The 24,210-nt window shown below is 33.4% G+C and overlaps 2 protein-coding genes across 2 annotated transcripts; both read right to left on the bottom strand.

Moving 5' to 3' along the window:
- Positions 1–4,464: 4,464 nt before the first annotated feature.
- NUDT9 (nudix hydrolase homolog 9) lies at positions 4,465–7,529 on the bottom strand. The gene is made up of 9 exons (XM_089600747.1): positions 7,321–7,529; positions 7,135–7,209; positions 6,896–6,952; positions 6,502–6,584; positions 6,301–6,359; positions 6,048–6,196; positions 5,834–5,959; positions 4,893–5,051; positions 4,465–4,810 (listed from the first exon to the last, which is right to left on the bottom strand). The coding sequence occupies exons 1-9, from the start codon at positions 7,408–7,410 to the stop codon at positions 4,727–4,729; spliced, it is 882 nt and encodes a 293-aa protein (XP_089456873.1). The 5' UTR covers positions 7,411–7,529; the 3' UTR covers positions 4,465–4,726.
- An 11,724-nt stretch (positions 7,530–19,253) lies between these two features.
- On the bottom strand, positions 19,254–21,491 carry LOC149381979 (3-ketoacyl-CoA synthase 12-like). The gene has a single exon (XM_089601783.1). The coding sequence runs from the start codon at positions 21,264–21,266 to the stop codon at positions 19,866–19,868; it is 1,401 nt and encodes a 466-aa protein (XP_089457909.1). The 5' UTR covers positions 21,267–21,491; the 3' UTR covers positions 19,254–19,865.
- Positions 21,492–24,210: the final 2,719 nt, after the last annotated feature.

Below are 24,210 nucleotides of genomic sequence, written 5' to 3'. Positions count from 1 at the left end.
ATGATGATATAATCCAAAGTTTTCTAAACAGATAATGCTGTTTTTTTTTTCTTTTTTTCTCGAACACAGATAGTGCTAGTTCTGCAATTCAATCAACACGACGGCCACAACCCGACAGGATTGATCGGATTTTCTTTATTTTAGCTCGGAGGAATATTTTCATTATTTATTTCAAGAGAAATTATTGATATGGAGTAGTTTCTTTAATATATGGTGAGTTATATGGAGTATTATTGATTGGTTATTTGTAATTATATAGTGGACTTATTTTATTTATAATAATGGACGTGTATGGAATTTAGTTTATTGGGCAAAGTCATCATCTTCGGTTCACGATTGAGGTTTTATTTTTTTTTATTTTTTTTGTTAGTATAATTAGAAACGAAATGATTGTAGCTACTTTATATGAGTCTCAATGAGCGAGTTAGTATGATACCATGTGGACTTTGATGCTTTTCTATCGACTTAGCAGCGATAATAAGTTAATAACACAACTAGTTTTCTATTATTGTTATTTTTAGAATTTATAATAAAGCTTTCTATTAATTGAAGATAATACAACTGCGAGTTCATACAATACAAAGTTGAACTTAGTTCTAAGGCGGATCGAACAGGATCGAATGAAAACACTTACAAGATTCGTCTTTGCGCGAGCTTCTGAAAAAATACAAAAAATTTCGAACTAAGTTTCAACTGATATTTCATAAATAATCACGACTGAGTACACACAATTAACCAATCTCAAGTCCTTAAAAAAATTGCATGAATTTTAATGTAATGTGATAACTTCGGACATGCATGTCAACAGTACAAATAAAAAAGAAAATTGTAAAAGCCTAAGAAAAGCAAAATAACATCATAACAAACAACAATCACTAACCACGAGAGATCGGAATAAATTAAACGTTAACTCAAGCGCCGTATAATGTAAAACAATTATCACGTACATTTGTTTCTATTAGTAGATACACTTAATATAAATATCATGCGTAATTAAACAATTTCTACTTACAAATATTGGTCCTCGGTCTTTACTTATTTATCTCGTAGTTCAATTGGTAAACACTCGTTCTCCTATCAAAAGACACGAGTTTGAGTCACTGCAAAATTAAAAAATAAGTATTTATTGTGATCACAAAAAAAAAAAAAAAAAAAAAAAATTGTCATTCTCAAACATAAAAAAGAAAAAATAAATGTCAAATCTACAGCTAGCTCTAGTATAATAACAATAATAATAAAAACCGCAAAATCTCAATTTTATTTTTATGAATGCGTGACATACTTTTTTGGTTATTTAAAAAATTATATCTTCTGTTTTAGTTGGTCACAAATCAGTGCATGTGTTTAAGCAAAAAATTAGATAATTAGCTAACTAAAACGTTCGAAATTACTATATAGTCAACGTTTCGTAAATTTTAGATAAAAAGTTATAAAGATGACGTGACATTCCTAATTTTTCCTTTTGTTGAAATTAACGGGTGGAGGATTTACGTCAATTTACATGAGTAATTACATGGTTATGACTATTTACCTAAAATTTACAAAACGTTGATTATATAGCAATATGAAACTGTAAATATGATTATATATTTAATGAACAAAAAAATTTGTTTCCTTTTTTTCTTCAAATGTAAACAAAGTTATTCATAATTAAAATGGTCTTCGAGCTTTCCACACTTTTAAATACTCATTTTTAACCTTAAAAGTGCAATTATTTTGTCATATCTACGTGTTTAAAGTTCTTTTTACTTTCGATCGGAAGTTTTAAAATTACCTTCGTTAATATCGTGACTATACTAATATAAATATATCTATAGGCACCTCCAAATGTATTTATAAATATAATATAGAAAAATTGTATTCTATAATCAAATAACTACCCTCAATTAAAATACATCGTTGGCATAGTCAATAACTACTCAAGCATATTATTCACTTATATAGTGCCATGTGGCATCTTATGTTGTAGATACCTAATTATTTTGATTTTTTTTTCAATTTATATCATATACAATTAAATTATACTTATATTTAAATACTTATTACTTGTACCAAAACTTACCTATGTTCCACGTTAATATTTTTCCCTTTTTTTTATTTCTTCTATTTTGTATGTATACAAAACATTAACTTTTTATTTATCAAATGATTTACTATTTTTAATAAAAATACCATCTAATATTAAAAATAAAAAGTTGTAAACTTATTAAAAGCAGAACAACCTGACAAGTTGTAAAATTTACAAATAATTAATTATGTTTGTAAAAAGTTGTTAAATTCACAAATAATAAATTTATCTTATTATTCGCGCCTTTGTTAATAGTCCTATAAGCTTAAAGTTGCTCGCAATGGACTTTAGAAATCAGAGCAGCGATCCTTTTTGTGCAAAAGAGCCTGAATATCTGTTCCAACATAAAGTATTACTGCTACTTAGTGTTGAAGTAACCACAAAAAAGCTTCAATAATTGGTTCTTTACAACATTTATAAATGGTGTTGATCATGCTACAAAAATAAATAAATTTGTTTCATGCTTTTAAGCGTGCCTATAACTTATTCCCATCACCATGGCACACATTTCAAATCTGCACGAACACGACTTACCCAAATAATATATATATATATATATATATATATATATATATATATATATATATATATGTTTTGGAAAGCAAACAGTATATCATATGCAGCTCATAGAACCCACGTGAATTTACAATATACGTCCAAAACACACAACTCCAAGAAAATATTGTCGGTGAAACTTGTCTTCCAAATGGTAAATTAAAAAAAAAAAAAAAAAAAAAGAGTGTCCGAAAAAGTCGGCCGAACATCACGGCAGTCTCCACCGACGCGGATTTCTCCTCCGGCGGCCGTTGCTGTGGTCTCAGTGGAGTTTTCCGATCAGTTTGGGGCTCCTTCATCGATCCTCTTTTTCTGTCGTTCATATTCCCAAAAAGTGTAATATGGCTGCTCATTTACTAGCCAAATATGCTCTCTCAACTTTCTCCTTCACTCCGTGGTCTGGTTTAGTGCGACGCTATTTTGGCAGATTTGTCTTCAATGAATAAGTTTTGGCGACTACCAAAAAAATGAAACGCGTTGTTGGAAAAGGCATGCAAAGTGATTCACCTTCGTAAATCTGCACGTGAATCCTACATTCTTGTTCTTAAAAAAAAAAAAAAAAAAACAGCCAATAAAATTTCATGAAATTAAATATCTAATTTAAAGTTATGAATTTGCAAAATAACCGAAGTTTGTCTTAATTTAGTGAAATAACTAAAATAATTTAAAGTTATGAATTTGCAAAATAACCGAAGTTTGTCTTAATTTAGTGAAATAACCAAAATTTACAGTAATTTGGATTCAAAAATTTTTTTGACCCCCAAATTAATTTTGTTGAAAGTGATAAATTGTTTATAATAATCGTAAAAAAATTTAATCTTGACTGTAAAAAAATGTTTGAAAACATAAATTTAGCAACTTTGCTGAAAAGTTGAAACTTTGACTATTTTGCTAATCAATAAGTTTCAAATGACTATTTTGTATAATTTTTCCTTTCATAATTACACCAGCTTAGCAAATTAGAAGTAACGACCGAACGAGAGTAGCTTAAATTACTTTTTAAATAACTTTAAGCTATTTTAATCCCATACATTAAAATTTTAGCAGAATAATTAAAAAATAGTCCAAAACTATAGCATAACACATGTACCACGTACCATGAAATTGTAGGAATAAATTGAGTTAACTGTTCCCTACCTGACCCCACAACATTTGAGAACTTGAAACACTAATAATTGCAAAGTGAATACCCAAGTGTTGGTGAGAATCGAACTCATTACCTCTTATAAATAAATCAAGAACCTGACCACTAGACCACCATGAGTTATTTATTTAACTATTTAATTAATTTAACTATAATTTTAATTGAGGATAACCGTCTTAACTATTTACTTCTTAAATATAATATGGGTATTGATTGCAGCCTGCAACCCAAGGTGGGAGTGGATCAGGGTATCATTCTGAAATTTGAACATGTTTACTGGGTGGGTTTGGTTCCCCAGAGATGTTGTCTCTGTTCTGTATTGAGCGATTTGCCAAAATAACGATATCACTATTGAGCAAAGCTGTTCTTCAAAAAAATAAATCTGAGTCTGTAAATCTAATTATTTTAACCACTTTTTTTTAAAAACTCTTAATAACATTTTCCTACCCTGTCAATCTCGCTCAAAGTCACTCAAAAGTCAAAACTACACTTTCATGTGGTGTTGTACTTTGACTACTGTCTGAAATAGCCGGCTAATATCAGTTTGAATTTTACTTTATTTTTTTATTTTTTATTTTTTGCATCAAAATCAGTTTGAATGAATTGACAGTCGTTAAATATAGCACCAGAAATTTGGGATAAGCACCAAAAACACATCATCTGTACTGACCGTTGACCATCACAATCACAGTGAATCTCGCAAAAACCACAATCACATTGAATCTCTTTAAAACGACAAACACAATGAAAACACATCATAGGTGCTTTCTGGTTATTATCTATAGTTAGAAAAGACCAAGACCTATGCTCTGAAATTTTACTTTTTGAGTAATTGGGGATATTATGTTCGAGTAATTCCCTTTTAAGATGGCTTTCACTTGGTGTGACTGTGAAGTGACCATTAGAACCCTTATAAAATGTTTTTATTAAGACCTCAGATACTCGGTCTGACTTTATTTTTAGCATCTACCGGTCATTTTGTACAGAGCGAATCCACCGTGATGACACCCGGGCATTTCAGATGACATGGTCTCTAATTCGATCTGAAAACGATGTCACATAAGTAACTTATGTACCAAGTGTAGATAATTCACAAATCCAGTAGATTAAAAAAATAAAGCTGACCGTCGAAGCTGTATAGAGCTTAGTTGATTCGAAGCCATCTTGAGCGCTTGAGTACAGCGTTTGAATTTCCCTCGACTCGAGACTGCATTCGATAAAGAAAAACGCCGTTGGTCTGACGTTAAGTTCTCTACACGACACACCGATGAAAACTGGTTCGCTCTGCAAAAAGCAGACCCAGAAAAAAACCGCATGACTTTATATCTTTGTAAGAACACCATTGTCATATATTGGAGACAAAAAAACAGTAGACTATAAGAACACACAAATAAATATACGTGAGAGCTCAAACAAAGAGAAATTCACTAAGCCGAAAATAAGTTAGAATTGGAGCGAGCTCGAACAGAGAGAAAAACGTCCGAAGTAGTAAAACCCGAGCCAGTTGTGGGTATTGGAAATTGTCCAATTGGCCCAATCCCTTAGCCCACAACTATGGCCCGTAAATATAATATTTTGTTGGGAAAATTCCATATATATCAACCTTTTATGCTCATTCCCAGAATACCTATTTCCAAAAAATTTCACAAATGCAAGCACTTTGAATTGAAACTCTAAACAACCCTTTTATTCTAAATAAACCGTAAACAATAATAATAATAATAATAAACTAAATAAAACGGTATACAGTAAAAAAAAATAAAAAAAAACTATAAAAATTATGGAAAAAAACCGTCTACATCTTTGAATTCAAATCGTAACCATTACGAAAAATAACTGTAAACTATATAGAAATAAAATAAAAAGGCTGTATACAGGTATTCTATGGGATTGAAATTTTGTCTCGGTATTTGTGGAATATATTTAAAAAAAAGTGGTATGCCAGATAATTTCTTATACTTTGTCCCACCACACGCCTTTAGGCCCCAACCAAGCCCTTTCGGGTCACCAAAACTTTAACCATACGAAAAACCCTTCCAAGATAATTCCAAAAGACTAAAACTCACAAGGGAAGTTGCAGGTACTCCGGTTTCTTCGACGACTTCACGGATAATGCTGTCAAACATCTCTAATGAGACAATACCATCGATATCGCTTCTTTGCTTGTGACAATCTATCCCAATTTCTTGGGGCTGTAGCAATACCGCCGAAGTAGACCACATTATGTTCAAATGAAATGAAAAGACGATGCACAATATTTTCTTTCTGTCTGAATATTACCTCAGGGTGTCCCCCGGGAAAGACAAAGTGTCCCGGGAATTCGCCGACGTTGTTACTTCTTTTCAGCGCAAGTATTTTCTTGTCGGATGTCTCAACGATAGCACCGTTTCCCAAGGGACTTGACATGTGTCGACACCGTACAGAGTCGTCTAATAAAGCAATATGATCACGAGACACGTCTTGGACCGGGACGAAATTTTATTACACCTACCTAAGTTAAGTTAAGCTTCATATGATAAAGCTCATTTGTTACCTTCTGATGTTACGAGGAACTTTTCCCATGAAGGATTCAAGTTTGTCCCAACAAACGTCCTGCCAAGCAATATTGACGTTCATTAACTTCAGAAAAAAATTAGTTCTCAGACATGAAAATCAGTTCTAAAATCTGTGTGTGTGTGTGTGTGTGTGTGAGAGAGGGAGAGAGAGAGAGAGAGAGAGAGAGAGAGAGAGAGACCTATAATCTGTCAAACCAAGATGAAGGCATACAAGAGCCTCTTGTTTCGATCCACTGCCATCATGTGATTCATGTCCTCCAAACTGTTATAGTATCGTATCGAGAGACAAATTTACGGCCAATTTAAATACACACATGAACTGAAATAGTGTGTTAAACACCCGATGAAGGTAAAAAAAACACTAAGATGCTCTATCAACACATGTACTGGATTTACAGTACGAGATATAGTATCTTCAACATATATTCACGTCCAGACAAAGGCAGTTATAATCATATGATCTTGTGAGTGAAACTCGAAACTTGAAATTTAAGGCAAATCGAACGAAAAAAGAGACACTAAAAAAATTACATATATAACTGAGAACAGCTAAAAGTTGGAAGGTTTGTGTACCCGGAATTTTTTCCCATTGTACAATGCTGTGTTTCTCTGAATCCTTTGATCCCATATCTAAACACAAGAAAAATAAAGCATTGAATTAAATTCAGCCCTAGAAGTCACCTAGTCACAACAATCCCATATTTTTATCAAGTACAGAATAATAACAAAAATGAAGACATACTGTCTACCTATCGTAGTGTTTTAAATGTACAGCACTGTAAAGGAAAAAAAATAATAATAATAAACCGTGCCTCAGAAATGGAATTCTCCAAGTTGATATCTGGATGAGGAATCCTGTCGTACGCTTCATCGAAAGAAACTGAAATCTAATGAAGCGAAAAGAAAAGAGAAAACAAAAATACATTTTGAGGTCAGATTAATAAGCCACCACCGATAATCGAAATCATTAGGACATAAGCGATGATCTTAGAGATAACCTGCGACGGTGAAAGACCAGATGGGCAAGAGAGAAGAAGCTTGTACTCATTGCTGCCCACATTTTCGGCGAGGATCGTGCCTTTCTCCATCAGAACCTCGCGCACAGGCAAACTGTTCGACGAAAGTCCTCAAAGTCAAAGGCAAACTCTTTTCACCTTTCACTCGGTATATGACATAAATATATATATTTTTTATGGAAGTTTTGTTGCTAGTGGAGATGAAAACCGCCAACCTTTTGTGAATTATCAACTAAACTATTTTAGAAATATTTGTTGAGAGTCCACAAAACTATTTTAGATTCGATAGTCTAACAAATAGCTACTATTTTTTTTATAAGAACAAAGTAGCTAAAAAAACATTAAGTTGAAAAAAAAAAACTAAAAAATTCAAACTATGCAACGTTTGGTATATTGTGTAGTCTTACCACTGGTAAAAGTAAACAAAGGTTCGAAATGTTGTTTTCGACACCGTTTCGAGCTTTTTAATATACGAAAAATCGACACACCGACGGAATATCGAAAAATGCGAAAAAAGACAAATGAAATATCGTTTTCAAATGCCGTTTTCGATAAAAAAATTCGAACGGAAATAATGTGGCATAATATATTAAATATATATACATATATGTATATTACAATTTGTAATAAATATGTATCTCAAAATATGTCTATCAAATACACATATTATATAACTATGCATATATATAATTTATTTATGTACAAATTGTATATATAGTTTTCTACCAAACACATATTACTTGTGTAAATACGTAAATATATTTCTAACCAACACCTATTTATAGTTTTTTTTTATGTAATTTTATTTATTTATGTATATATAATATATTCTTTTTTTTATTAGTGTATATAATATATAATAGATAACTTTTTTTTCTTTGAATATACAACTTGTATGTAAGTAAATATGCATAGTTTATTTTATTTTTTTAGTTCACTTGAGCCTTTTAGCCCAATTAAGCATGTTTATTTAAGCTCACCTAGGCAAACTTATTTTAGCCCACTGGGTTTAATATCCTTCTTCTCCAGCCGTGCAAGTGCAACACTTTCAACCTCTCTCTTCTTCTCAAACTTCTGTGTTTTTTTTCTAAAACCAGTCACACCGAAGGAAAAAAAAACTAGGTTTAAAAAAATAAAAAGAAAACCTTACCTCTGCGAAAATCGTCGATTGTCGCTGACAAAAATGCATTTTTGAACACAGCCACACCGAAGCGATAGCGACGGGGTGGGTATTCGTCGATCGTTGTCGGCGTTGGTGAAGTCCAAACCCTTCTCCTCGAGTCGTCAATTTTCTCCATTGCACTTTGTTTCTCCCAACTTTCTCCGAAAATCCACGAAAATATTTCAGTTTTGTTCATTAAAACAAACGAAAACGATCGGTCATTTTTTGAGCTGAACGAATTGTCGTTTCGTCGAATATCGAACAACATATTGTGGAAAAACGACAATTACAGTTTCGCTTGCCATTTTTGTTTTAGCAGCGGCACTGCCGCCGACATTTAAAACACTGAAATAAACAAACTAATCAAGACCATAATACCTTTATGATTATTAGCCCACGTTTTCAAAACAATAAAAAAGAAAAAAAAAACACAAGTAATAAAAAAAAATTCAAATCATTTTCTTTTAGCAATTATTTGATTTTTCTTTCAATTTTTTTTTGTAAATATTTGGAAACAAATAACATGATTGGATATAAAATACATGATTGAATACACGTCCACTAAAATATAATAAATTGAAAGCGGATAAAATTATTAGAATTATAGATAAATGAGTATTATACTCTTTCTACTATTTTGAATTATTAAAATTGAAAATTTAAAAGGACACGTCTTTAGTTATTTTTGTATTACTTTATATTTGATACTCAGTAATAAAAGGAAGGTAATTATGTTTAAATTATATTGGTTTATGGTTTATGTCTATTTGGCAATATAAACGAAATGTGTTATTTTACAATTTTTTTAAGGGCATTGTAGCAAAATAGCCACTTTGAAACTATAGATTTTGTTTTTAGCCTATGTTTCATAACTTTTAGGGAAATAGCCAACGTGCTTAGGTGTCAATAATTAATAGACTAATTTGCCCTTTTACTTAATCAAATGGAAATAATGAATATATTTATATTAAATAATAGGCAATAATAATATAAAATAACAGAAAATTTCGAAATTGTTATACGTGGCACACTAATCTAGAACGGCTAACCAAGATTGGCGTTACTGTTGAGAACCTGTCAACACAGATAATAAACGTAAATTACTGGAAATTATCTCATTCTTGAATGGAAATAAATGGAAATAACTGTAAATAAATCATCCGTAACAACACAGTCTGTACAATTTTTTTAAAAACCAGATCTGAGATCTGGATTAAAAAAAAACACAGATCTGGTTTCAATTGCGCGTCAAGTAATCTCCTTCATGGCTTCTTCTTCGCGGAGTCTTCAATTCTAGTCCCGGCCAACAATGTCGAGCCTCACGAACCGCGAAACGCGATCTATTTCAGCCAGGCGTTTCGTCGAACACCTGGTGCGCAATTGAAAAAAAAAAAAAACTCGTTCGAATTTCATCTTCTTCTTCTTCTTCGCATTAATGGGGTGTGTTCACGGGAAATGTTGCAGTCGCTACCCATCGTCCTCGGCCGACTCCGGCACATCGCCGACGAACGATCCGTACAACTTCCAGCGAAAACAAGCCCTCACAGAGCGGTTTCTCGAGAGTGTCTCAGTCCCATCTCACGAGTTCCGCCTGGGTCTCCTCTGGCGATGCTTCCGGCGTAGACAGCGCCGACGAGGGCCGGCGCACCTTCGCCCGGGCCCGCCTCGCCGAGCACGCCTCCACGCCGGTCGACTCGGCTCTCCCCGGCGCTCCTAGGCCGACGCCACCCGATGCCGATCTCGCCGGGCGCAGCCACGCTCGGGTTGGAGAGAGAGAGAGAGAGAGAGAGAGAGAGAGAGAGAGAACGCCCAGATCCGATTTGTGGAGTGGCTGGAGAGAGAGAGAGAGAGAGAGAGAGAGAGAGAGAGAGAGAGAGAGAGAGAGAGAGAGAGAGAGAACGTGGATACTGATTCAAAAGCAAAATAACTGCCTAACAATTAACGCACAAAAAAAGGAAAAAAAAATATGCTAATTAAAAAACTAAGGACAAAAAAGTAAAACATAATTTGCCACCTATTACGTTTGGCTATTTCCCTAAAAAACTCCAAACATAGGCTAGATCCCAAACCTAACGTTTTAAGTGGCCTAGTTGCTTATAAAACTCTTTTTTTAATTTGAAGTATAGATAAACCGAACCCATTGATAATTGAAGATGAACCTTGGATTGAAGTTTATCTATTGACACGTCACATGTTTTCTTGTCAGATATGAAAACAAAAATAAGAAAAATCACAAAAAAAATGTTATAAAAAAAGGTTTAACAAAAAATAAATTTATTATACTATAATACTTGGAGATGATTGTAAAATAATCTTAAATTATTTGAGTAGTAAGTTATTAAGTAATAAAAAATATTTTAAAAGTGTGTATGCTTTTCATTTTCAATGAGACAGCCCAAAAAAATTGTAAAAACTCCAAATCGAACCGGTGGTTTTTAGACTGTTAGTTCGGTTTATAATGATTTTATTTTTATTTGATCTGATCTAGTCCAGTCTGATCTTTAACAATGTGTAGTGCGAAAATGCTGAATGATGTTTTGTTTGTTGTTCATGTTCTTGATCCGAGACTCAAGCTCAAACTATTTAAGCACTTCTACACAAAATATGGTAAGCGAAATTTGATTACATAGGCATTGTGTGCCACAAGGTTGAGAAGCTGCTGAAAAATTTGTTCTCATCATATGATAAAGAAAATCAACAATTTTCTAATGCTAAGAAAAGTGCACAAAGTGTTCAATTTGATACCGAAGATCAAGAATCATATATTTTTGTTGACTTTGGAGAACCTGATGACTCCTTATTGAGCGGGCATGAAGTTGATAAGTACTTGAACAAGCATTGTGAGGCATACTCTCGACCGTTCGATATCTTAGCATGGTGGAAATTGAATGGTCACAAGTATACTTGATTCTGTCTAAGATAACTTGGAACATATTAGCCCTTCAATTTTCTACCGTGGCGTATGAATCTGCCTTCTCTGGTGGTAGGAGACTCCTCGATACATTTATAAGTTCTTTGCTTCCGATGATGGTTGTGGTTTTGATGTGTTCGCGTGATTTGGTTGCTAGCAAATTGGAATTCACCTATTATAAACAAAGAGTGTAGCAAAGAAATGGACAACTTAACGAACTCTCAATCAATTTTAGCCGGTAATAACATCTAATATTTTGTTCTTATTTATTGCATCACTTTCCATTACATAACTATGTTTATCTATTATATTTTTCAGAAATAGAACATGGAAATCTTATAAAATAGTGACAATGAAGAAGACTGAGTTTGAATGTATGTTTGTCTTATTTAGTTAATGAATTATTCTTGTGAGGATGGAATCATGATATGGACTTATGTGAATATTTTGTACCGCGTTTCATGTTTATGTCGACTATGTCATCATAGACTTACTTTATTTTATTTTATTTCGTGTGGTATGTCTTGATAGCCTTAATTTTTAATGTTATGTTTAAGTTTGGATTTGGGTTATTGATGTTTTATTTTAAGTTTGAATTAGGAAAGAAGGCTCTCCTGGACAAATATCGGGTTTATTTTAACTATATATATATTTTTTTATTTTATATGGCTTAAAACGATTTAAACCATTTGAAACGGTTTAAACGGTCCGATCAATATCCAATCCAATTTTGCTCTATTTTAGTCTGATTTATATTTTTTTTAACCATCGTGTCTGGTCAACCGTTCAAAGCCCTAATTTTTTTATTATAATATAATGTAGAGGAAGGATGGAGATTCACAAAACACTGTTCAATGAGCAGTGTTTTGTGATTTTTCTTTTAAAGAAAAAAATTAAAAGATTGGACTATAAATCTCTCACAAGTAGTGTTCATTCGTACTGATTTTTTATATAAAAAAGATAAAAATGTCTTCAAAAAATTTTAAATATATTTTTTTCAAACTTAAATATTTATGGACATATCTTTATATATTTCTTTCTCTAAAATAAAATATATTAATTATTTCGTATTCACGCGCGAGACATATATTGCTTATGGTTGGTTTTTTGCACCTAGTTTTGGTGTAGCAGCTATATTTAGATTCATACTATTTTTCCAAGGGTTTCATAATTGGACATTAAATCCCTTTCATATGATGGGACAATTTTTCTTGAATAGCTTGTCCAACGTCCAATTTTATCAATCACGGACCATACATCAAATATCCATGTGAAGATAAATGCCCAAATACTTCATGGCCCACATTATCTGTAATATTTATTTGTCTATTGATTAATTTTCTCTAAATCCTTCATTCTTATATTTAGATCTTGCGCAAATATTTTATTATACATTTTTTCACTAAGTAAACTGCTTAAGACGTTTAGTCTGATTGCCAATATCGATAAGCTGATACAAATTATGACCAATATCCTCCTAGTCCTATAAAAGTATTGGTGTTTAATGAATTTCAGAATATAACAAATGTAAAAACTTTTCTACGAAAATGTTTTACATGTAGTTTTGATTTTTATAAAATATTTTTAAAAAGTAATTAATATCGCTAATATTGGCATTAGAAATCAGTTATGTGCGAAATGTGTAATTTTTTGTTGTTGAAAATATCAACAAACTTTAGAGGGACATTACGGAAAAGTTTGAGACATAAAATTCAACTATTCGATATACTAGAAAATTCATAATTTAAATAATGAAAGAATATAGTCTGGCGCATTTTTAAGTAGTAATTAATTTAATTTTCCTCTTACATCTTGATCATATGATAACACGTTCGGGATCAAGGCCTTCGTGAACGTTGGAGATGTGCCGACGCGGTTATGAGGCTGTAACCTTTGGCAAGGATGAGTCCATTGCTTTAACGTTGCGCCTTTTGGCAAGATAACATACACACATACACAGGCACGAAGCCAGCTGTAATTGAGGGGGCTTTAGCCTCCCCTCAATTTTTTTTTTCAATTTTTACTCACTTTTTATTTTTTTTACAATTTTTTACCCTTAAAATTTACAAATTAGCCCCCCCTGAATTTTTTTTTACAAATTAGCCCCCCTAAATGTATAGATATTTTACATCTTTACATTTTTGTCATTTATGTGATTTTCTTTTCTCAATCTATTGTTGAATTTTTGTTTGATTATAGTGGGCTAAGGCTAATCCTCATTCAGTGTTCAGAAAATAACTTATTGTCAAGTTTTTGTATACAATAACACAAGTTGAAGAACGACCTTCGTTAGACCGGTGTTTAATCCGAATGATTTAATCCCAATGGTGGATATGATACGACTTAAGTTTTTTATGTTCCTTGTTAACTAAGTTCTAAAACTGTTTTGATAAATGTGAATATATATAATATATAAAGTCTTGCCATGCCTGTATTGACGGCATAAATATCATAATTTTTCAATTTTGTACAATTTATACCACAACTTTTTCGGCGAAAAAAACCTAATGTTAAATTTTAGGACTATCGTTATTTTAAGTCAGTTAAAATAACACGTGGATCCCGGCATATATACCACAACTTTTCAATTTTATGGGTTATTGACGGCATAAATACCACAACTTTTCGATTTTATACACTTTTATACCAAAACTTTTATATAAAAAATAATTAATAGTTTGGGGGCTGATTGTGGGGGTAGAGTTCGGCCCCATAAAAAAATTTGATATTGGGCTGCCAAAGTCCATCGGATCTAACATAAGCTAGGGTCAATCGCAAGATTTCCTCCTCCTATTCGCCGACATGTGCTCTCTCGCTCTCTCACGCTAAAGAGCCACACTTTCTCTTCCCTCCTCAAATCACTCACGCACTTAACCTTCTCACCTGGCATCACTCCGCCGCAGCGTTATCGCCGACTTTTTCCTTGTCCTCTACGTCAACGTCGACGATCTCGGAAACGCGCACAAGATGTTCGATAAAATGCCCCAAAAAGTTTGTTGATGTCATTTCCGAGCCTTAACAATTACAAAAAAAACGTCGTAAGGAAATGAGAAGATAATTATAAACAATTACCTTAAGAACAAGTACACTGGTCGAGCTCGACTGATTATGAACACAATCGACGAGCTCAGAAGTACAATTCGGGGGGGGGGGGGGGGGGGGGGGAGGGGAGAGAGAGAGAGAGAGAGAGAATGCGGTAAAAAGTAAAATAACTTGCAAATTCTCTTTGAAGAATAGAATTTATACATCGAAGAGATGCGAAATTTTTGGAGACACATGTTGGCGACTTCGTCCTTCATCGCCTCTTCTTCTGCCACGTCGCTTCTGCCTTTGAACGAGCTTGATAGAAATCGTCAATTCTCCGGTTTCAAGGCGAGATCGCTTCTTCTGTGTTGACTTCGACTTTGTCACGACCTTGGTGGTTACATTGTGAGCTCGTAAAATGGACTTGGGCTGGGCCCAAGTGATTTATTAAATTTGTACGACAAGAATTGATAACAATCAATTAATAATTGGCGTTTTGTTAATTATTTAAATTATTTTATCGAAATGGGCTTTGATGGATGTTGGACTTTGGTGGCCCAATATCAAATTATTTTATGGGGCCGAACTCTATCCCCACAATCAGTCCTCAGTCTATTAATTATTTTTTCTATAAAAAAATTGCTATAAAAGTGTATAAAAAATCGAAAAGTTGTGATATTTATGGCGTCAACAACCCATAAAATTGAAAGTTTTGGTTATGTCGGGTCCACGTGTTATTTTAACGGACTGAGAATAACAGTGGTCCTAAAACCTAACGTTAGGTATTTTTGTCACCGAAAAAAAATTGTGGTACAAAAGTATATAAAATCAAAAAATTGTGGTATTTATGTCACCATTAACCCTAAAATAAATAAATAAGCCATACGTGAATGTGATTCTCTCTACTAAGATTAGCAATTCTTAGCTGTATTCCTTGTACAATTAATTTCCATGGCAATTTGGCCGGCAAAGTTCTTAAGTTTAGCTGCACATTTATTTTCGTTGTTGGTGGTTCTATAATGGAGATTTTATGACTTATTTTCATCATTTTGTTTTTTAGTTTTAGAGAATTTCTTTTAGAGGCTTTTTAGCATGAATTTCATATTCTCTTCTTCTTTTGTTATTGTTTTTTGGAAGACGATTTTCTTTTTAGTTGGGAAAGCTCTTCTTTTTTTGTTTGGAACTTGGAAGGCTAGTAATCTCCCATCTTGATTAATTTGAGACATAAATTAAGGTCTTGTCCCCTTTCTTTAGAAAATTATACTTGCCCACTCACGTGGCAATCACACTCGTTAAAAAATATTACACACGTCTAATTAATTCATACTCCAGCTAATAAACAGTTAATTTATTATTATTATGCTATTTAATATTCATTGTACTATTCTAGCGGTGAAAGTTAAGTAGTAACCTCTTATTAATTTTCTCAGTAGACCCTTGTTTATTATTTCCTTTTTCTGTGTACGAATTTTCATTGTCGAACAAAAGACATATCTTGATAAATATCATATATTGTATAAATAAATGCATTTTATGTCTAAGCTGACTTTATTTATTCCTAGATTGTACAAATACAAATTCAAGGAGAAAATTACGACAACAACAAATTAATGACAAGTGCTCTCTGATGAATGATATACGTTGGAGTGTGTACACAAAAACCTTATGTTTTTTTTCGTCAATGTATGTCCTGCTAGTAAGGCACTCATGGTATATATATATATATATATATATATATATATATATATATATATATATATATATATATATATATATATATATATCAGCAAACACGCACAAAAGATGAATGCAATGTTGCTAAAAAAATCCCTACACACTTTACGCTGAATGATGAAAGTGTGATTCACAAGGTTGCAAAATTAAGTGTAGCTAGGTTGACAAAAAAGAAAAAAGCAAGTTGATTAACTTAAATATCAAAAAATAGGTTAGATACAAATTTGACAGAGATCATGTACACACTATATAGAGCTACCTACAACTATCATATCGTCAAAAAATGTCATGCTCATTCATATTCTTAATCTTTTGCTTGTATAAGAGTAAAAATAGCATATAGTAGGGTATGTATATTTATAGCAATAGCCTTTCAGAAAAGAAAAATATTTATAGCAATACTCGAATGAATATGTTCAATTGCAATTCTTCAATTGGTGAAATGTACGTAGCCAATTGTTTTTATGAACAATATGTATATATATATATATAATATCGAATCAATTTATTCGCAAAAGAATTCAATAATATTAATGCTCGAACAAAACTTAAGAATTGGTCCATCTTATTAGCGTACAATACACTTACAAAAAAATGTGTGAACAAACTTTCACTACTCAATCGGTTCAACCTTTGGATTATAGTTCTGACAAGTCAACTGTTAAGTCAGATAACACTTAATAATGTGCATCACAATAATCTCTTGGCATTTAAAAGGCTTGACAATAAGGACAAAGCAAGCATCATTGACCAGTGGTGTATGTATTTGCAAAATGACCTGTAATATATGTAGAACTTTTGGTTTTTATGTAGTTGATACTTGATATTATGGAGGTGAGAGAATATAGAAGGAATGTTGTTTAGGGTATCGCTTCACTCACCCAAGAAGCCAAGTGGTAAGTCTTAGCGTTACTGTACGTAGTAGATAATATATACGCACACAAACATATATATATATATATATATATATATATATATATATATACACAGGATGTATATATTCATGAGTTTTAATCTGAAAATGAAACAACTGTTGTGCCCGATCTCAGCAGAGTTTTTTTTTTGTTTGGACCCATTTGAGGGCTCACCCACATGCTCATGTCATTTGTACATAAATGTTCTTTAATGAGATATGTTTCTGATCCGTTTCAGTCAGACATACTGGATATTAATTTCTATCCACGGTGTTATTTTTTTCAGATGGGCATCGGAAATTATAAATATATTATCAAGTATTGTGTATATTTTTTTCTTCTTCCCCTTCCTAGCCACGAACCCCTAGTGGAAACTAACCAAGGCCTATATATATGATTCATAGAGATATATAGAACGGCCTATATATAGTGAGTTCCTAATTTGTGCACGTTTATAATGATGACTTGTTTTCGACGAATCAGTATAATATCAAGATATATTTGAGATATGGTGCTGGTGCTTATGGGATCTTTCTCATCATAATACTCTAATCTAGCGAGCTATCAATATATAACGTTTTTTCAAACCTGTAAGTACAATCATAGATGTGGAATTATATAGGCAAAGACCCATCATCATCGCTCAACGCTATTCCACTATTTTATTGTGTGTATAGTGTATACATGTGCTGATGTGCATATCAATAGACAAAAAATATCGACTAGAACAAAATGATTATTCATTTATTGTTTATGGATTAACAGTTTTATTTGCTCTAAATATTTGATATTGTTACACTTACCGCTTAAATTTGAGGTAATTTTTTTCCCTATCAACTTATCTTAGTTGAAAACCTCATGCATGCGACTTGAACAAAATAATGCATTCAATATTTTGATTAAGAAAAATTAAATTTAGTATTATTCATGTCAAAATAGGGCTAATTTTTTTTTTTATTATTATTATTAGATTCTCCTTTAGAAAAACCTAGCAAAGGGAGTGCACTTTTTAAGCTACAATTTAAATATATATTTCAGACTTGAAAACCTTAATTATCTCAAAATAGGATGATCCGTAGTTAAAAGCTGGCCATGTGGAATCCAAGAAATAAGATCTCTTGATCTCGTCCCATATTTTACAAAAAATAAGACTTCCGAAACCGTCAAAATATAGTACCGAAAAATCTCGGATTCATTTTTTACGGTACTGAAAATTTTCGATACCATATTTTGTAGTTTCGGGATTCTCATATTTGCCATTTTTTTTTCGATTACTTTAATCATGAATGTAATTAAAAAAAATCATTTTTTGGATTAAAAAATACAACTTAAAAAATGGTACTAAATGGTGCTAAACGGAGATCTCAGTTCCGTCCCATTTTTCGGATGGTTCGGGGATAAAAGTCTCGAAACTATATTTGATAATATGGTTCTTTCCATTTATCGTATAGTACTAATAATACGAGAAATGAGATTTCGCGGAATCTCGTATGACTAGCTTTATCTATAGTTAGTAATTAATAATTAAATATAAAGTAAAATAAAATAACTGAAAAACCCCAATATATAGTGAGAGCCGATTCATTATTAATTGGGGATTATAAAAGCGAAAAAAAATATATTTATAAAAACAAAAATAATAATAAAAATAAAGTAGAAGCGTACCTGTCCCCGAGTGTGGATGCGATGGAAAACATGGTTAGCATTTAGTGCTCTTAAAATTTCGGCACCAAACATCAACACATTTATAAGTCTTAAAAACAAATAACAACAACTCAAGGCTTTGGCATGCCTATTCCACTTTGTGTTTAAAAGCACCTATCTTTTCCAGCAATTTTTTTCTTCTTTTGAATTTGACCATACGTTTTTTTTTTCCAAAGATCAACTTCATGACTTCCCTTGCTGGAATTTTGCTGTGCCCTATTTATTTCCACATCTACTGTACTCCACTAATATAAATAAGAATAACATTATATTATAATTTTTTTTGACGTATATGTAACTAAAACCAGCTTGACAATAGCTGGGTTACCAAATGTGTTCATTCCATGTGGGGACCACATAAATTTCGCTTCTGGATTGGTGTGCTTTTTTTTTTTCATTCACAACCAATCACTAAGCTTTATGAACTACACAGCTTATATGTGACAAAAATAAAAATAAAAAATAATGAGAACATAAATGGATATTGTCTATTTCATTTTCCCAATCAAACAAAACATTACAAATGATGTTCAATCTAAGAACGATATAATCATATTTTTGGAACATATAAAAAAAGAAGAAGAAAAAAAAGAAAGAAACACATGAGAATAAGATATCCAATAATAATTTTAATGTACCGAAGAGTCTTAGTAGTCCTAATCATCCTATTCTCACAACACCTTATTAGGGTTATGAAATTCCACTAAAAGGATTCAATAATAGAAAAACCATATAACAGTGTACATAGAGTAATAATCAACAGTAATACTAATAATAAACACTTTCTTTGAAAAAAAAAAAAAAAAAAAGAAGTTTGAGAGACTGAAATTGAGGGCAAGACAGTTCGCCAAGGCTGATTTTGTTTGGTGTAGTCAATTTTTGCTTTTTGTGTATCCAACGGTATGAAAAAAAAAAAAAAAAAGCAGTAGAAACGGTAAAAATCTCTATTTTGCTCCTTGATTTTGATAAAAAAGAATGAGGAATAAGAAGAAAATTTTTAATAACAGAAGAAAAAAAACAAAAAACGTTTACCAAACAGATCGCCCGCGAAAAAGCCCTAATTATAATGTATTCTTTTTCAAAGAAACTCGTCGGGAATCTTGAAAGTGGACACGTCCTCGTCCTGAATCCAGCCGAACTTCTCCATGAAAGGGTTTGAGATGTTGGGCGGCGGGTAATCGGCGATGTCGTCGTTCCAGACGTTTCCGACGGCGTCGAGGTCCCTCACAACCTCCCAGAGACAGCTGTTGCACTTGAAGCCGGCCCCGAAGCTGATCATGAACACCGTGTCCCCTCGCCGGAGCCGCCTCTTCGCCTCCATGTAGCCGAGCACGTACCACAGACTGCTCGCCGACGTGTTCCCGTACCGGTGCAGAGTCATCCTCGCCGGCTCGAGATCCCTCTCGCTCAGGTCCAAGTTCACCCCGATCCCATCGATCACCGCTTTCCCTCCCGTGTGGATGCAGAAATGATCCACGCCGGTCTTGAAGTTGATCACCGGCGGCCTCGCCTTCTCCGCCTTCCCGTTCCTCTTCGCGGCGAGCCGCCACATCACCCACACCGCCATGAACCGGAGGAGCTCGCGGACCGGGAGGATCTTCGGAGCGATCTCCCGGAGATTGTCCACGAACGCCCTCGTGGCGGCTTTGGGGAGATTCTTGGCGAGGTGAAACCCTAGCCGCCCTTCGTCGTCCTCTCTCTGGAGGCAACAGCCGTACGACTCGTCTCTCGCGCCGTGGTGTGTCCTGACCAGACACTTGAGCTTGAACATGGACTTGTGTTGCATATCCCTCTTGTTGGTGAGGAGGATCGCGCATCCGCCGGAGCGGAACAGGCAGTTGGAGAGGATCATCGAGCGGTCACTGCCGGAGTACCAGTTAGGGCTCAGAGACTCTGAGGTCACCACTAAGGCGATGGCGTCGGGGAGAGATTTGAAGGTCCCTCGGACGATGTCGAGGGAGACGAGGCTCGCCGAGCATCCCATGCCGGTGAGATTGTAGACCTTGATGTCCTCTCTCAGCTTGTACCGGTTTATGATCCGGGCAGCGAGGGACGGGGAGACGGAGAGCATCGAGACGTTGACGACGAGGACGTCGATCTGAGACGGAGGGACTCCGGCGCGGCGGAGGAGCTTTCCGACGCTGTCGAAGAAAAACTCCTCCATCTCGTCGATGCCGTCGGCGAGGGTCGGGGAGTCCTCGCGGCCGGCGAACATGATTCTCGGCGCGTAGGTCTGCTCGCCGAGCCCTGCACTGACGATGGCTTTGAGGAGGAACTTGTACTCGTTGAGGCCCAGGTTCTTGGTGCGGCGGATCAGCTGGCCGCAGAACTCCGTGTTGAGCCGGCGATCCTCCGTCGGCTTGTACAGCTGGTAGTCAAGAATGTAGCAATCTTTTCCCTTCTTCGACTCGTGCCTCTTCCACATCGTGAACACCAGGTACATCGCCGATAGCCCGTACAGCCAGTACAGAATCTCCATTACTACAATACTATTAGAGAGAAATGGGAGTGAGGATGATTTGATTTGCGTGTGTGTGTGTGTGTGTGTGAGCGCTTGAGAAAGAGGAAGGGTCTTTCGGGGTACTTATAATTTGGCTTTTGGGGGAGAAGAATGTGAAGAAAAAGAAGAAGAAGAAGAAGAAAAGCACATGTGAGAGTGCTTAAGAGCTTCAACGCCCAACTGATTTACTTGCAACTTTCTGTATCGCTCTTAATTAGGCCTCACGCGTTTCACACGTGACACTCCACTATCACTAATAAAAATGTATTTTTTTTTTTAAATGGGAGGGGTATATATATTTAAGGTTAATGGTCCTACGTGGGGAAGAGGCAAGTTGCGACTTGCGAGACAATTTGTGAGGCGACGAACCAGTGTAATTATAATGGTAATAATATGTAGATAAGTAATTATAGTGCATGGTGAGTAGGTTAGCCAATGAAGTTAGCGACATTTAATAAAAAGGAGTTAGAGGAGGTAATTTAAAATTTAAATAATGAAAAAAGTATGTACTTGTGTATATACTAATTAATTACTCATTAGCATATGCCGTTTTGCTATATATGTTGACATGTGACTGTGACAATCTCATTACATACGTACTTGAACCGAAAATCTCAAAGACTTGCGCTTTGCTTGGAAAGTCTATGCAATGAGTAATTGTGACCGCTAATACTTCATATCTGATTAATATAATCAATGAAGGATGCAACAGGATTGATCCAATATTCTCTTTTGGGTGGGGATAGGATACATTTTTTTTTTCCAAAAAAAATATATTACTATTGATGTTTTTGAAAAAAGTTTGCAATTAATTACAATCAACAAGTACTTTATATATTGCAATGAACTATTTATTTCCCAAATTTAAGAAATGAATAATTCACATTGGAAAAACGAGTTTTATTAAATATTATTGACAAAATATGTGAATTAAAGGTTTTTGTTCATTCTATTTTAAATAAATTCGTTAAGGATCAACACTTATTATTACAATTTTTCAGATAAGATCGAATGAGATCTATGCGGCACCAAAGTGTCACAAAAAAAGGGCTAAACATAATACTAAGGTCCAAACTATTTGAGAAACGAATAAGACTATAAATTGTGGTTCGATAACCTCTAAACAAACAAAAAAATCAGAGAAGTTAGCGATTACATAAAAATTAGTCAAAATCGAATGGTTAGACAAGATAACTGTCGATAATAACTTCTACACATATATGAGTAACAGTTATAAAAAAAATAACTCCCATAATGCCCTATCCTGACCAATCAAGCAGTATAAAAGGCAAGTAGGGTGCAACACAAATCCACTAGACGAACCATCACTTCACAAACTACACCAATAATTCAAGCATCACAATCACCTAATTCAACAAAACGATTACTTTTCACTTCTCGTATTTAGATTCGTCTAATATAAAAATATTTCAGTCTAGATCTATATTATATTGACCGAGTTTGTTCGCCGTACATAATTATTTGCCAAGACAATTGTTGTCGCCAATTTTTGTCATCAAACAAATTCATTTTTACTTTATATAAATTTAAAGGATGTCGCTCGTTTGGACTTTGTTGGCTTTTCGGTACTATGTTAAGTATCATAGGTATCTATCTAAAAATATTTAACAATGAGATAAAAAAAAAGTCATTCAGTAAATAAATATTGATTTTCAAATATTAAAATTTTATTTATATATTTATATTTATTTTTTTGTAATTAACTGTTTAATTGTTTATTAATTTGTGCATTAAATATATATTTTATTTGTAAAATAAAATATATATTTTCATAAATTAAATCAAATACTATATGTTATGACATATGCGTCATGAAACCAGTTTATAATGTATCATGAAATGTATAACATATTGAGATGTTTAATAAAAACATAGTTTTAATGACAAAAAATATGTCATGAAATACATTATTTAATGACAGGCGTGTCATTCTGTCATGAGATTCAAAATTCAACGATATGCTTGTCATTAAAACTGTGTTTCATAAACAAACTTGTCATGAAATACGGCATTCTATGATAAAGTTCATAGAACTAAGACAGCCATCAAGTAATAAGTTTCTAAAAAATGTGTGGCTTACAAGTATCTAATCCATTTTAAATACGCCACAAAATTTCAATCAAGAAGGTTTACGAAAAAAAAGCTCTAAAAAGAACAATACTTAGACTTGATCGTAAAGTAATTTACAAGGAATACCCAGATTAAGCGCTTGATAGTGAATAAACAACAGACATTAAAAAAGAACCGATTCCCTGATATATCAATACTAAAACTTGGACATACTAAACAGTTTGAAGAGTATTCTTCTAGTGTGATCATGTAAGCGAGAGAGAACACACGATTAGTCCGGAATCCCACCCCCCAAAAAAATGTAAGAACAAAAACCCTTTTAGGGAAAATGAAGTGTGTCTAACTTTTTGATTTTCAGAAATGTCGAGTTCATACATCTATTTAACTAAAATGACAAAATTATATTCTAAAATAGATAACAGTGCCACACATATTCTTTTTATTGAAGTTTTATTGACGTTGACTATAATATTTATATGTAAAGACCAATTATCTTTATTTATTCAGGTCACATATGTAATTTATTTAAAAACTAAAAATTAAACAACAGCTTTTTAATCGTGAAGAATACCATAAGACACAAAAGGGTAAAAATCGACAGTTGATAGTCATGAATCCAAGATTCAGAGTTGCAATTCGAACGGAATGAAGTTATTTCTTGGGGATATAAGAATTTTATTATTTAAATTCAATTTAAGGTTATGTTTATTTCAAAATTGGGAATTTGAAAGTTATTGTACTCGTTTGGATTTGATTCGATTTTTCTTATGTAATAGTTAATATAAATGAAAGAGAGATTTGTGACACTGTTATCTATTTCAAGGTATAACGT

This window comes from Urtica dioica, chromosome 11, assembly GCF_054948205.1.
Source record: "Urtica dioica subsp. dioica isolate 48M chromosome 11, U.dioica_male_clone48M_v1_H2, whole genome shotgun sequence".
In the NCBI taxonomy this organism is placed as follows: Eukaryota; Viridiplantae; Streptophyta; class Magnoliopsida; order Rosales; family Urticaceae; genus Urtica; species Urtica dioica.
The sequence above is the reverse complement of the archived record's forward strand: the minus strand, read 5'-3'. Positions and strand labels throughout refer to the sequence as shown.

Excerpts from the sequence above, each read along its gene's own strand:
- LOC149381979 (XM_089601783.1), bottom strand. The coding sequence starts at position 21,266 with ATGGAGATTCTGTACTGGCTGTACGGGCTATCGGCGATGTACCTGGTG.
- NUDT9 (XM_089600747.1), bottom strand. The coding sequence starts at position 7,410 with ATGGAGAAAGGCACGATCCTCGCCGAAAATGTGGGCAGCAATGAGTAC. Across the intron at positions 5,960-6,047 it reads TTCCCGGGGGACACCCTGAG|CCCCAAGAAATTGGGATAGA; the intron begins GTAATATTCAGA and ends GTATTGCTACAG. Across the intron at positions 5,052-5,833 it reads GAGTACCTGCAACTTCCCTT|AGCGAACCAGTTTTCATCGG; the intron begins GTGAGTTTTAGT and ends TGCTTTTTGCAG.